This window comes from Rhinopithecus bieti, unplaced genomic scaffold, assembly GCF_001698545.2.
Source record: "Rhinopithecus bieti isolate Rb0 unplaced genomic scaffold, ASM169854v2 scaffold_3040, whole genome shotgun sequence".
Taxonomy (NCBI): Eukaryota; Metazoa; Chordata; class Mammalia; order Primates; family Cercopithecidae; genus Rhinopithecus; species Rhinopithecus bieti.
The window spans coordinates 8,348,591-8,363,506 of NW_016804657.1; the positions used below are offsets into that span (position 1 = coordinate 8,348,591).

General features: G+C 38.6%; 1 protein-coding gene across 2 annotated transcripts in view; it reads right to left on the reverse strand.

Moving 5' to 3' along the window:
- Nucleotides 1-274: 274 nt before the first annotated feature.
- Nucleotides 275-14,916, reverse strand: part of GDAP2 (ganglioside induced differentiation associated protein 2) — a 63,793-nt gene continuing 49,151 nt past the window's right edge. For both annotated transcript variants that reach the window (XM_017869830.1, XM_017869832.1), the window contains exons 12-14: nt 13,450-13,504; nt 9,644-9,787; nt 275-1,999 (exon numbers count right to left, since the gene is read on the reverse strand). In XM_017869830.1, coding sequence (XP_017725319.1) covers nt 1,952-1,999; nt 9,644-9,787; nt 13,450-13,504 — 247 coding nt within the window. In that variant the 3' untranslated portion in view covers nt 275-1,951. The remainder of the gene's footprint in view (nt 2,000-9,643; nt 9,788-13,449; nt 13,505-14,916) is intronic.

The window sequence follows — 14,916 nt, forward strand, 5'->3', positions numbered from 1 at the left end:
AATAAGGAAAAGTTGGCAGACTTTCATAGCTGCTCCTTGTGAAGAAGATACCTCAAATATGATCTCGCAATTGACTGTAGAAGATGAAGTTAAAGTTTCAGACTTTTAAGGTACAGGGCCAAAGGGGTTAAAAAAAAGTACTATTTGAGAGAAAGCTTAACATTTGACATCTGACTGGCTGCCTGGATGCGATGACCTAGGGGACATAAGAGAGGACCTTAACACAGATGTATATATAAGGATCGAGTAATTTTGAGGTCTGACACAAAGAAAATGTGTTCAATACATGTAAAAGATAAGAACCTTTATCTAAAAAATGTAAAGTCCCTTCTTGTTTATATGGGAAAATACAGGATGAATTTAATGCGACTATAGGGGGATTTCTCTATCATAAATGAAGAGAATATGTTTCTTTGATCTCCAATGAAGAATTAGTTTGGGCAGAAAAGAATGGGACCCCTGGAAGCACTGATCTGGAGCACATGATAGAACAGAAAGGTTGTTTTTTTTTTTTTTTTTTCTCTGAACTGCCAATTTATGTGATAGGTTGAGGAAGATGGGGCCATCAGGAGGTGGCTACAGGAATCAAAAAAAAGTAAAAAGCTACCCAGATGGTAATAATAATGGTTTGACCTTAATTCAAGAAGAAATGTTTAAATGGTCAACAGATGCCTCTCATTGAAGTATAGCATCTGGGATGAGCAGGCCAGAAGAGATTCTGGACAAAAGAGGAAGGAGGTCATCAGGGTTGGAATTTTAGACTAACAGGTCTTGCCCCACAAAAAGAAAAATCACTCAAATGGTATCAAGGACAAGAGAAGTGCTGTGTAGCATTCCCTCATACATATTTATTCCCATTTAAAAACTAACTGAGGATACCCCACCACAACAAAGCCCTTTCTAAATGCTATCTTCATGATACCTCTGTGAGGTAGGCAGCATAATTATAATTCTTACTCATAAGCAAGCTAAGGCACAAATAGAGCCTGAGTGGTAAAAGTGGTCTTTTGCCAATTATCAGCTCCCTGGATTTGTTCACTGTGACACACTTCCTCCACACTGATGCAGGCAACTCAAAAGATGCTGCTATGAAATGTCCTTAGAGGTAGTAGACCTGATAGCTAAACAAAATCAATCTTGACTCTGGAAGACAACACACTCTCTAAATGCTCACCGCTGGAGTCTTGGAAGATGTTCTTAGGAGTACAAATATGTGCAGTCCTTGTGAATAAGACCAAATCATCCATGCTTATAGGAAAAAGGCTGAAGATACAGTCTTCTTGTTTCCCCACACTATTGAGATCAGAACTGTGGCAATCTTAACAAATCATATAATCCAAGGAAACTTAGTCCTTAAACTTTAGTCTTAACTTGTGCATTAACATTCTAAGTCCTATATTTTGCTAATGATTTTGATGTTTTTTGTCAGATACATTTCTACATTCTTGGTCCCAGATAATTCTCTTTCAACATAGCCGAATTATCTTTATAAAATGTACATGGTATTAACACCATGGATCTGAAGCAAACTGCATCTGGTTAGCATACATTGGTTCTGTGTATTTCGAGAATCACTTAAGTACACAAAGGAAGCGTGCAATGTTAGAGAGATGACGTGAACAGTCTTGGTGGTTTATCTAATGGAGAATTCGGTGTCCTTCAGGAAACTAAAGATACTCAAAAGTTGCTCCCCAATTTCTATTAACAATCTAAAAATGAACATTTCCATTTGATATAAATATACAAATTTAAAATGTGTGCAGTTCATAATGGCCTACCATTTTTAGATTGCTTATGTGCCAGAAAATATACAGTCAATAAAAAAATACCAGAGAGGTGGGGACAAAAGGCTCTCTGGATCTGTACAGCAAAAATGAGTATCACTTCAACAGGTAGCTATTCGTGGAGGAAGTGGCATCCTGGGAACCAAGAAGCACTGAAAGATGGCAGGTCACAAATCTGGTGATGGGGGATATGATGTATAGTAAGGCCCGTTTTCCTGTGGAAAGAAAAAGCACAAGAGCATTTAAGTAACAGAACCAATTTAACTGGAAATGTGAAAAAAAGGGATGTACAGTCATTGAGGCAGTGATATAAAATGTCTAGCACATGTCTGGCACTAAGCAGGCCCTCACCCATTAGGTAGTTCAACTAGTATCACTCAGAGTATAAGGTAAGCAAAGGCAATAGGATCATAACGTTTTTTAAGAATAATACCACTTATTGAATATTTTATATGCCAGACAATTTATAGGTGCTTTTAGTCATCCCTTTATATCTTCACGTAATGCCATGAAGGAGGTAACATCCTCACTTTACAGAAGAGGAAAGTGAGGATCACATAAATTGCATAATTTACCTAAAGTTACCTAGTTGGTAACCAGCACAGCCTGAATTTAAATTCAAATCTATTCGAATCTAACATCCAGACTCTTTTTTGTTAGACTGTGTTGTCTTACTGCGTGCCAAATCTTAATTTAGAGTTATGAAAACAAAGAAGCTATCACAGAGGAATTTAATAGCTATAACTATTTTGGCAGAAGTGAGTCTTCATGACATGCCTGAGTGGCAAGGTTGTAACCATTACAGTTCTCAGGAAATTTAGTTCAAGATCAAGATGGAGAATTAAATGCCAAACCTTTAATGTCAATGTAAAGGCAACAAATTAGTGTAAGGGGGGATTTTTTGGCCCTTATTTTGGCTAATCTCAATAAAAATCAAGACAGGTTTATGATAGAAGGATCTTCAACTAGATTTATGAGACTTAAGACTGGTTTCTCATTTTTAAGGAAAGTATTTCTTTGACAAATAATTTGTTTTTCAGCAAATCACAAACAGATAATGCTTAGTGCTAGTATAAGACAATAGTTTGAAATGAAGAGTAAGCAGAAGAAAATAGCATTTCTTCATGGTACATTTACATTATAGCTATTGTAGAGCATTAAACCTACCAGGTCTTGAACATAGTAGGCAGTGAAATTGTTTGAGACTAAATAAATCAGGTACTCTGCCATTCTTCAGCACAAATGCTTTGGAGCAAGACTTGATCTTGGGCCATAACCAGGATAACAAGACATCTAGGAAAACTTACCTTCCGATTATAAACCTAACCATGTATTAAACAAAATAAAAAAAAAATAGGTACAAATAAATCCTAGGATAGGCTACATTTCTAAAACTTGAAAACTTTAATAAAACCTTTTTTAAAATTGAAAATCGGATCTAACTAAACTAAAGAGCTTCTGCACAGCAAATAAAATTATCATCAGAGTGAACAGACTACCTACAGAATGGGAGAAAATTTCTGCAATCTATCTATCTGACAAAGGGCTAATATCCAGAATCTACAAGGAACTTATGCAAATTTAGAAGAAAAAAAAAGTGGGCAAAAGATATGAACAGAAACTTCTCAAAAAAAGACATATATGTGGCCAACGAACATTTAAAAAAAAAACAGCTCAACATCACTGATCATCAGAGAAATGCAAATCAAAACCACAATGAGATACCATCTTATAATGCCAGTCAGAATGGCGATTACTAAAAAGTCAAGAAACAACAAATGCTGGTGAGGCTGTGGAGAAATAGGAACACTTTTACACTGTTGGTGGGAATGTAAATTAGTTCAACCATTGTGGAGGACAGTGTGGTGATTCCTCAAAGATTTAGAACCAGAAATATCATTTCACCCAGCAATCCCATTACTGGGTATATACTCAAAGGAATATAAATCATCCTATTATAAAGATACATGCACGTGTATGTTTACTACAGTACTATTCCCAATAGCAAAGACATGGAATCAACCCAAATGCTCATCAATGATAGACTAGATAAAGAAAATGTGGTACATATACGCCATGGAATACTATGAAGCCATAAAAAGGAATGAGATCATGTCCTTTGCAGAGACATAGATGAAGCTGGAAGCCATTATTCTCAGCAAACTAACGTAGGAACAGAAACCCAAACACCACATGTTCTCACTTGTAAGTAGGAGCTGAACAATGAGAACACATGGACACAGGGAGCGGAACACTTACTGGGGCCTTTTGGGGGAGGGGGAGGGAGAGAGCATTAGGGAAACAAGCTAATGCATGCTGGGCTTAATACCCAGGTGACATGCCTGAGTGGTAAGGTTGATAGGCACAGCAAACCACCATGGCACATGCTTACCTATGTAACAAACCTGCACATCCTACACATGTACCTCAGAACTTAAAAAACTAAAAAAAAATAATTTTATATAAAAAAGAAATCCCTATAAAAATGTTTCATTAACCAAATCCTTTATCTTCAATTTGCATGGAAGCTACACTTACAGAAACATGCCCTGAAGAGATGAATCTATTCTGAGTTTCATCTGAAAAGTTCACTGTCTTTAAGAGTTCTCTATTCCATTCTATTACCACTTTTTTTCTAAGTTTCTCACATCTACATTAAATTATGACAAACTAAGAAGAGCAAGTTCAATACTTAATGCCATGAAATAGAATTTCCATTATTAATTTCACACTGGGCAAGAGACTGCTGAGCAATCAAATATTTTTTCTATTTCTGGAAGCAATCATAGAAATTTAAAGAATTGTTGCCAGGAAAAACTGTATATTCTCTGCTGTGTGTTTTTTTTTAAGAATGCCAACTAATTCTCTTTCTGAAATGATCTCAGTATCACTGTTACCTAGATTAAACAATAGCTTCTGATTGCCTTCAAAGGTCCCTTTTAATCCTATAAAATTTATGTTGCTATTCCAAGTCACAGAAATCCCAGAAAAATAGAAGTCCACTGAAACGGGTTTCTATTTTTTTTTTTTTTTAAACAGATACTAATCACTTCACTCCTTAACCAAATAAAGAACCTTCTATATGCAAGGCACAATTTGAACATGATAATGAAATTAACCAACTCCATACTCATTTCTTTTCTCTGATCATACTTTTAATTTTTCCTAACAAAGGAAAATGTTTCCTTACAAAGTAACATGCAGCGACCTACTGGTATCTCCATTTCAATGTCTGACGGGGCACCTCAAACCTATTATGTCACAAACTGAACACAGTACCTGTCCCGCCCCCCTAATCTTTCAATCCTTTTCCTCCAAATTGCTTCTCTGGTGGTAGCAACACTATCCACCAAGTCTCCCAAAGCAGAAACTTACTTTCTGCTTCATCCTTAGTGGCTACTCAGTCACCAATAGCTGTGAATTTTATTTCCTAAAATGTCTATTTCTAAATCTCTCTAAAATCTTCAAATCTCTGCCATTATCACTATCACTGCCCTAACAATATAGTCTCGTTTCTCCTCCAGGCTTTACTAATAGACCTCATCTTTTCCCCCATGGACTTACCCTTCCCCCTCTAGTCATTCTCTATACTGTTTCTATAGTCATTGTCTAAACAGCAATGCAATGGCAATTCTCCCTTGCAGAACACTCTTCACGGACTACAAAGCCAAAGACCTGCAGCACTAATATGTAAAGTTACTGTATTCAGTGATGTGCTCTCTGCCTGCCCCTTCCACATCATCTCCTGATATCTTCTGCTATAGTTTGAATATCTGACCTTCCAAACCTCATGCTGAAATGTGATCTCCATGCGGGAGGTAGGGCCTAGTGGGAGGTGTTTGGGTCATGGGGCAGATCCCTCATAAATGTCTTGGTGCTGTCCTTGTGGTAGTAAGTTCTCACTCTATTAGTTCCTATGAAAGCTTGTTGTTAAAAAGGGACTGGCATGCCGCTTTCTTCTCTCTCCTGCTTTCTCTTTTGCCATGTGATCTCTACACCCACCGGCTCCCCTTACCCGTTGACCATGAGTGGGAGCAGCCTGAGTCCCTCACCTGAAGTAGATGCTGGTGTCATGCTTCTTGTACAGCCTGCAGAAATGTGAGCCAAATAAAACTCTTTTCTTTATAAATTACCCAGCCTCAGGTATTCCTTTATGGCAACATAAAAATGGATGAAAACAGAAAATTGGTACTGAGGGGTGGGGTGTTGCTATAAAGAGACCCGAAAATATGGAAGCAGCTTTGGAACCGGGTAATGGGCAGAGGCTGGAAGAGTTTGCAAGGATCAGAAGACAACAGAAAGACTGAGGGAAAGTTTGAAACTTCTTAGAGAGTGGTTAAGTTGTTGTGACCAAAATGCTGATAGAAATATAGTCAGTAAAGGCCATGCTGATAAGGTCTCAGATGGAAATGGGGAACTTAAGAATTAGAGCAAAGGTCATCCTTGTTACACCCTAGCAAAGAACTTGGCCGCACTGTGTCCATCCCCTAGACTTTTATGGAGGACAAACAATACTGGTACCCTATGGTATCTGGTGGAAGAAATTTCTAAGCAGTAAAGCATTCAAGAAGTGGTGTGGCTGCTTTTAACAGCTTATAATCAGATATGAGAGCAAAGAAATGACATAAAGTTGGAATTTATAATTAAAAAGGATATAGAAGCCCAGGTGCGGTGGCTCAAGCCTGTAATCCTAGCACTTTGGGAGGCCGAGACGGGTGGATCACGAGGTCAGGAGATCGAGACCATCCTGGCTAACATGGTGAAACCCCGTCTCTACTAAAAAATACAAAAAAACTAGCCAGGCGAGGTGGTGGGCGCCTGTAGTCCCAGCTACTCGGGAGGCTGAGGCAGGAGAATGGCATAAACCCGGGAGGCGGAGCTTGCAGTGGGCTGAGATCCGGCCACTGGACTCCAGCCTGGGCAACAGAGCGAGACTCCATTTCAAAAAAAAAAAAAGATGCAGAACATAAAATTTTAAGGAAAGAATATTTTCAAGAGAGGAATGTAAGGATGCTGTGGAGCAAGCACTTCCTAGAGAGATTAGCAAGGATAAATCTTTGAGGTAGCTCCTCACATCACAGGCCCAGAGGACTAGGAAGACAGAATGGTTTGGGAGGGACAAGGCTTTAACACTTCAGGATGCTGCTCTCTGCATCCCAGCCCCTTCTGGTTCCAGCAATGGCTCAAAGGGTCCCACGTACTGCTTGGGCAACAGCTCTGGAGGGTGCAAGCTGTAAGCTTTGGTGGCTTCCATGTGGTGTTAAGTCTGCATGCAGCATGCAACAGTGGTGGAGGCTTGGCAGCTTGTAACTAGATTTCAGAGGATATATCAGAAAGCCTGGGTTCCCAGGCAGAAGTCTGCTTCAGTGGTGGAGCACCTCCAGGTAGTCCTCACTGGGGCACTGCCTAGTGGAGCTGTGGAGTTCTGTTGCTCCCATCCAGACCCCAGAATCATCCTGAAAAAACCTCTGGCATTCAGCTTTAACCTGTGAGAGAAGACATGTGGGTGCCAACTGGCAAAGCCATGGGGGTAGGGGTGCCCAAAGCCTTGGGAGCCCACCCTTTGTACCAGTGTGCCTGGTATGCAGAACATGAAGCCAAAGGAGATTATTTTGGAGATTTAAGATTTAATGTCTGCCCTGATAGGTTTTGGACTTACAAGCGGCCAGTTACCCGCTTCTTTTGGTCTGTTCCTCTTATTCCTCCCTTTTGGAATGGGAATGTTTACCCAATGCCTGTAGAATCATTATATCTTGGAAGCAAATAACTTGATTTTGATTTTACAGATTTACAGCTGTGAGGAACTTGCCTTGAGTCTCAGATGAGACTTCGGATTTCCGAGTTGGTGCTGGAACAAGTTAAGACTATTGGGGACTGCTGGGATGGAATGATTATATTTTGCATGTGTGAAGAACATGAGGTTTGGGTGGCTAGGGGCAAAATGCTACATTTTTGATATCTGACCCTCTAAACCTCATGTTAAAATTTGATCCCCAGTTTTGGAGGTGGGGTCTAATGCCAGGTGTTTGAGTCATGGTGTGGGGTGGATCTCTCATAAATGGCTTGGTGCTGACCTTGTGGTAATAAGTAAGTCCTTGCTCTATTAGTTCCTGTGAAAGCTGGTTGTTAAAAAGAGCCTGACACCTCCCTTCCCTCTCTCTTGTTTCCCTTCCCACCATGTGATCTCTGCGCACACTGGCTCCCCTTACACTTCTGCTATGAGTGGAAGCAGCCTGAGTCCCTCACCAGAAGCAGATGCTGGTGCCCTTCTTCTCATACAGCCTGCAGAACCATGAACCAAATACTTAGCCTCAGGTACTCCCTTATAGCAACAAAGAAATGGACTAAGAAACCCTCTTTTGTTTTTTCCCCATTTTTATGCCTCTCTTTGATCTAACATCTCAATTTTAGAAAGCTCTAGCATAGGTACAGAGAGCAATCTAATGAGCCAAGTGTTAGATTGTAAGTTAGTCTACTTAATTTTGATTAATTATATTGTTATGCTTGTATTTATATAAAAATATAACAGCTAAAATACACAACCAAACAAAACAAAAAACAAAACCAAGCTTGAGTGAGGTGGAGCTATATTTAATATTTAATGAAAGTCTGCTTTATAGGCCCGTAAGTATATAGAAAATGCTTTGGCTTAAAATACAGTCCTTTAGGTTTTCTAATCAACACCCAACTTGTATGTTTCTATCCCAGAAAATAAATGATAAATCCAGATACTAGCTATGAACTGTCATTCAAAATTTTAAGTATAAAAATGTTTCTTAGTGTCTTTCACATTTTCTGCTATCCATTTTTTTAACCATTAAGATGAGTGATGTAGAGTTCAAAGGAAAAACACTAAGATCATTTTCTACTCCAGCAATCTGCAGTAAATACAAACTAATGTACTCTTTTCTCTTCCCTATATTCAACAACTTTTGTATCTATGATCCAGCTGCTCCAATTACAAATCCTCTCTGTACAACAGTCAAACATGAAATTTTATTAGTCATTAGATCACATTATACACTTTACTCTGCACATAAGGGAAAAAAATTATAGCTAAAGTTAGAGAAATGTTAGAGAGAAATTGTGTTGCAGAATTTTATTTTGCTGTATACACATTGCACAATAATTAGGGAAGAATAATTTATTTCAAACTGAATATAACTTTCAAATATATCCCCTGGTTCATGAATAAAGATATGCAATCAACAACAGTTAAACAATGAGCTTGATGAGCTTTTGGCCAAGTGTGTTACTTTTTTTTTTTCCCAAAATTACTAAGGTGAAACCATGAATAAACACAATAGAATAAATGATGAAATTCACGAATAGTCCTTTGACTAGTGCTTATGTAACAGATTCATAAACGCATCTATAAATAATAACACTATCAGATGATGCTCTTAAAACATTATACAAACTTTTAGAAAATGAAACTTTTGGCAGGGCAAAGACTACTGAGATAGGCTACATGATTTACAATTAATTCTAAAAGTGATCACCAATAAATTCTTCTGGCTCTGTGTGGATGGAAAGCCATTCAATCTTAAGAAAATTAGGTAGAGGTATCTGTTTTAAATATGGTAGAAAACTTACAATACAAACGAAAATTGGTTCCGAATTCACAGCAGAGAGATCTCCCACTGAAACGTTTATATGGGGAAAATGTCTCTCTTGGGACAAACCCTTTTCCTAATGTTATCATAGGGAAAGGATGTTAAGTGATATTACCAAGTTTACTAAGATTTGCTAATTTACATTAATATCCGGTAATGATAGGATGTTGTGCTCATAAGTGCTGCTCTATAGAACAGTTAATACACCATACCAGGTGAGGGAGAACTTCTGGTACTTCTTACCCTGGCATCATATTCAAGGACAAAAGGAGGAAAGTCGATCTGTTCTGGTGATATGGCAGAAAACAGCTGGTGGAGGCTGTCCACATGGTGGATTTTGTCCTTCAGTCCTGAGACAGAAAAGGTGGTAAAAAACCATGTTGACACCTGATTAATAGAAGAGAAAAAATAATTTAAGCTAGTTGCCATAGTTAGAAACATAAACACAATTTGGAAAATTTATAGTAGATAAAACTATATTTCAAAATCTTAAAATAACTAGTGTTTTCAAAGTGCAATTTGAGTTGTGCAATCATCAGTTTAGTTGATTATTAATAACATTAAAAGAAGAAACAAAGATAACACTGACTAGAGACTATAAGAAGAATGAGCTTTGTTTCATGAAGCTTTTGTTTCCATTACATGTATATAAGTTCCCATGCGTGCAGTGTATTAGTGCTGTACTACATGCTTTTACTGTGGGTTGTAGTCAAAACCGTTGCATTATTTGGTAGAATAATTGGTGTTCCAGTCTTCTGAAAATGGTTAATATCTCCAAATCTCACACTGTGAATTTTCAAATGAGACTGAAAAGAAAATCTGTGCCAATATTTGGGACTTATATATTTTCAGCTGATGCTTGGCATGAGTTTCTTTCTCGAAGTCCATCAAAGTGAATCACTTGTAGATGTGATGTCATCTTTGTTCATTTCACCTGACAACATGCAATCCCTCTCTAGAAGCTAGTCTGCAAAATTTGTTGGTTCCCCAAAAAAGGATAAAAAATTCTTGATACCAAACAATACTGACATAAACTAGTAATGGCTTGAACTTAAAATTACTGTTTATCTAAATTGGCAATCACAAATTAGTCCATGTTTATCAACATACTATACAATAGTCTTATGAGGCAGGTATGATATTGTTGCTATCCCCATTTTACTTACAGAAGAAGGTAATGTATGTAGGAAATAGTAAACTGTTTTGAAAAGGACCATTATAGTAAATAGTGCAGGCTTCTTATAATAACATTATCAGAAAATTGTTCACAAGGCATGCCTGAAGGCCCTTGGAGCAGTGCAATATTGGAGGCAGGACAACATGAAAATTAATTAGGAGGCTGCTGTGTCATTTCAAGTAAAAGCTGACAGTGGGATGAACTAATGTAGAGCCAGTGGGAATAAAGATACAGACACAAATTTGAGCAATTGTAAACACACAGAACTGATGCAATGTGCTAGGAGATGAGGTAGAGAAAGTGCTCCAGAAAGGCTCTCTGGTTTCTGGCTTAGGCACTTGGGTAGGCAGTAGTCCCATTTACTAACACAGAGAACACAAACAGCAGTTCGGGAATAGGTGGAAGAGGAGTACATGAGGAGATCTGTTTAAAATGTTGACCTTCAGGGTCCTATAAGACACCTAAGTAGAGATATCTAATCAGTAGTTCAATACCAAGGTCAAAGCCTAAGAAGGATAATGATGATGATGATGATGATGATGATAAAATGATGATGATAGCTTACAATTACTGAGCACTTATTATACGTCAGGTAATGTTTTAAGTATTTTACATGTATTAACTCATTTGATCTTTCAATAACCCTAAAAGATAGGCGCTATTATTAATCCCATTTTATAGGGGATAAAATTAAAGCATAGAGAAATTATACTACTTGCCTGAGATGACAAATTGGTAACTGGTAGAGCTGGGATTAGAACCCAGGTCATCTGAATCTTGAAACCATAGTTCTAAACATTAGGCTTTATTGCCTCCCCAGATATATGTTTGAAGATTGCATATATTTTGGAGGGTCACTGAAGAAATGGGAATAAAAAAGGTATAGAATTAAAGATGAGGGTGGAGAAACACGGAAACACTAACACTCAAAGGATGCAAGCAGGAAGCCAGGGGCAGTGGCTCATGCCAGTAATCCCAGCACTTTGGGAGGCCAAGGTGGGAGGATTACTTGAGGCCAAAAGTGTGAGCCCAGCCTTGGCAACACAGCAAGACCCCAACTCTACAAAACTACAAAATAAAAAAAAATTAGCCAGGCATGATGGTGCATGTCTGCAGTCCTAGCTACTCCGGAGGCCAATGTGGGAGGATCCCTTGACGCCAGGAGTGCTAGGTTACAGAGAGCTATAATCACACCACTGCACTCCAGTGTGGGTGACAGAGTGAGACCGTCTCTAAAAAGAGATGAGAAGAGAAAGAGAGGCTGACAAATGAGACTGAGAAGCAGCAGCTACAAGTAGCAGAGAAACCAGGCAAGGTAAATTTCAAAGAAGCCAAGACAAAGTGTGTCAAGGAAGAAGTGATCAACTGTGCTTAAGGCTGCAGGGAATGCAGGTAACATTGAGAGAGAAAAGTGTCTATTAGATTTAGTGACCCAGAAATTATGAATGATTTTGGTGTGAAAAGCTTCAGCTGGCACAGCAGGATAACCACACTGGAGTCATTTAAAAGGTACATGAGAAATGGAGATGGTGGGCATAGAACAAAGATTATACTAAACAATTTTGGTCGTAAAGTAGAGGAGAGAAAAATAGATCTTAGCATTTTTAAAAGTTGATAGATAATTTGGATCCAGCAAAGCGGGAAAGGAGAAAGACGCTAACCGTTGAAGAGAGTTTCCTAAGGAAATGGAAATACATTCTGTAGTTTACGGTCTGGGAAAAAATGCCTAGATTCAAATCTAGCCTTTGCTACTAACTGTTGGTTATCTTGGTTCCTTAATCTCTCTAAGCATCAACTTTCTTACCAGTATAGTGGGACAACTACTGCTAACTATTTCACAGGTATACTGCAAAGCTTAGGCAAGATAATTCACAGGAGGAACGGGCAGATAGCAAGTGCTCAGAAAACTTAAGCTAATGTCATTACTGCGGGATCCACAGCACAGGGAGAGGGACTGTCCTTCATTAAGAAGGACATTAATGAAATGTGTTCATTAAGATGGAACACATTTTTCTGACAGAGAAAAAGGGGGCAATGATAAGAACAGTTAGCAAGTAGGTTTGGAGTGGGAAGGTAAAGATAAAGAGCTCCTTACTGATGACTTCTATGAGTGAAGAAAGCAGTACAATGGATTATTTCAAGTTTAGGTTTGATGGTCAGGTGTGATAAAAGGGTAAGAGGTCCTAGGTTAATTTAGGGTGATTGACAAGAGTGGATGAAGTGATGAAATGTCAGTTTTTAGCTTGATAGAGAAGAAAATAAAGGCAAGATGATATTTTCAGAAAGAGTAAAAAGACCGAGAGACTAGATGTCTTGATGAAGTCAAGATGTAGGCTTAGGTAGTGGGAATACAATTGTGAGCAAGACTGCTATATTCTAGCCCTCATGGATCTTGCTGGCTCATGTATAAGGAAGAAAATTAAACATGCAACTAAAATAAAAACATAACAATGATATAAGACTACAGAATCTAAAGGGGTTACAATGCAAGAACAGCTACTAGCTGCAGGATTGGTCAGGGAAGGATTTCTATAGAAAGTAGAGCTGAGACCTGAAGGTCAAGCAGGAGGTAGCCATGGGCAGGGGAGGTAAGTGTATTCTGTTAACAACAGCATAAGCAAGGCCCAGATGAACAAAGAGCAAGAAAAGAGGCAGGGACTGATGGGCTAATGGCTTATAAGGGTTGCCCACAAAGGCGCTGGAGTCACATACAACCAAAACATCAGGACCACAACTCAAGATCACTTAGAAACCAGGAAATTAGCAGTCACAATGGTGACAGCAACAATTAAGTTGCTGAGCTATTATCTTAATACTCTGGGCATGTAGTACACATAAATTCTAGATTTAGCCAAAGAGAAAAATACTGTACCTTTGAACGAAATGTGGGATGAACAAAATAAACAGCCTTCAAATTCCTCTTGTACCTGATCCAAAAATAAAATGACAAAAAAAATTAGTATAAGTTCATGCCTATAACCAATTACTATCATAGACTATTAACTATTTGCCTAGGTATATAAACATAATCAGAGAAAAATAAAGGCAGCTATAATTTACAGATTGAATTTTAGGTGAGAGTCAAAAACAAACCAGAGAACATTTCATTTTTTAAAGTATCTGTTTTACAGGAGATATTAAGTGCTTCTGTCAGCTGAGCTAGAGCCACCTATAGGTAGGATAAAGTTAAGTAAATTTGCATTTAACAAATTTATTGTGTGTCATTTTTTAATATGATGCTAGAATCTCTGGGATCAGAGCTAAACAGCAGCGAAATCACTTAAAATTAGAGCAAAAATTTAAACTAAAAGTTTCAATGGTCATATTACAACAACTAGCAGAATCTGCTGTGTCCCAGAAATTGTAGAGGCCTTCTACTTAAATTCTCCTAACAATTCTACAAGCGCAGTACTATTACTGCAGGTATTTTAGCCCTCCCAAAGTCACCCAGCCATCAAGTGGCAGAGCCAGGAACGGAACCCAGGCAATACCGCTCCAGAATCATACTCCTATCCACTATTCCATCTGGCCTCTCTACGTGTGCCTGAGACTTTTTTCAACAGTTCAGTAATCAACATCAGGTCATGTGAGGTTAATTGGAAAGGACTTCAGAGAAACAGTGCAAACTATTTCACAGTTGAGGCCTGTTCCACGTTAAAGAACTGGTTAGTGGTAGAAGCAGAACTACAGTGGAGTGAAGCTTCCTTTCACATATACAACCCACATTCAGAGAAAGCTAAAAAGGTGTCTATTGGGTAATGAAAGCTTTAATATTCCTAAATAAGATGAGATTTAATGGGAGAAGTAGGATAGCTGGAAATTTACGGTAACTTGCCTTCTTTGTACCCTAACTGTAAAATGGGCTTCTCAATGTAATCCACACAGACATTGTGATGCTACAAATAACAAAACAGCTAACAGGAGGGTTGAGTGCCACTTTTTATTCAGAAAAAAATGTTAATAAGAAAAAATGTAAAACACTACATTTCATCTTTGCTACAGTGGGGTGTCATATATTTTCTGGTTAAAATTTCCATTATCGGCCAGGCATGGTGGCTCAAGCTTGTAATCCCAGCACTTTGGGAGGCCAAGACGGGTGGATCACGAGGTCAGGAGATCGAGACCATCCTGGCCAACGTGGTGAAATCCCGTCTCTACTAAAAAAATACAAAAAACTAGCCGGGTGTGGTGGCGGGCACCTGTAGTACTAGCTATTTGGGAGGCTGAGGCAGGAGAATGGCGTAAACCTGGGGGGTGGAGCTTGCAGTGACCTGAGATCCAGCCACTGCACTCCAGCCTGGGTGACAGAGTGACACTCCGTCTCCAAAAAAAAAAAAAA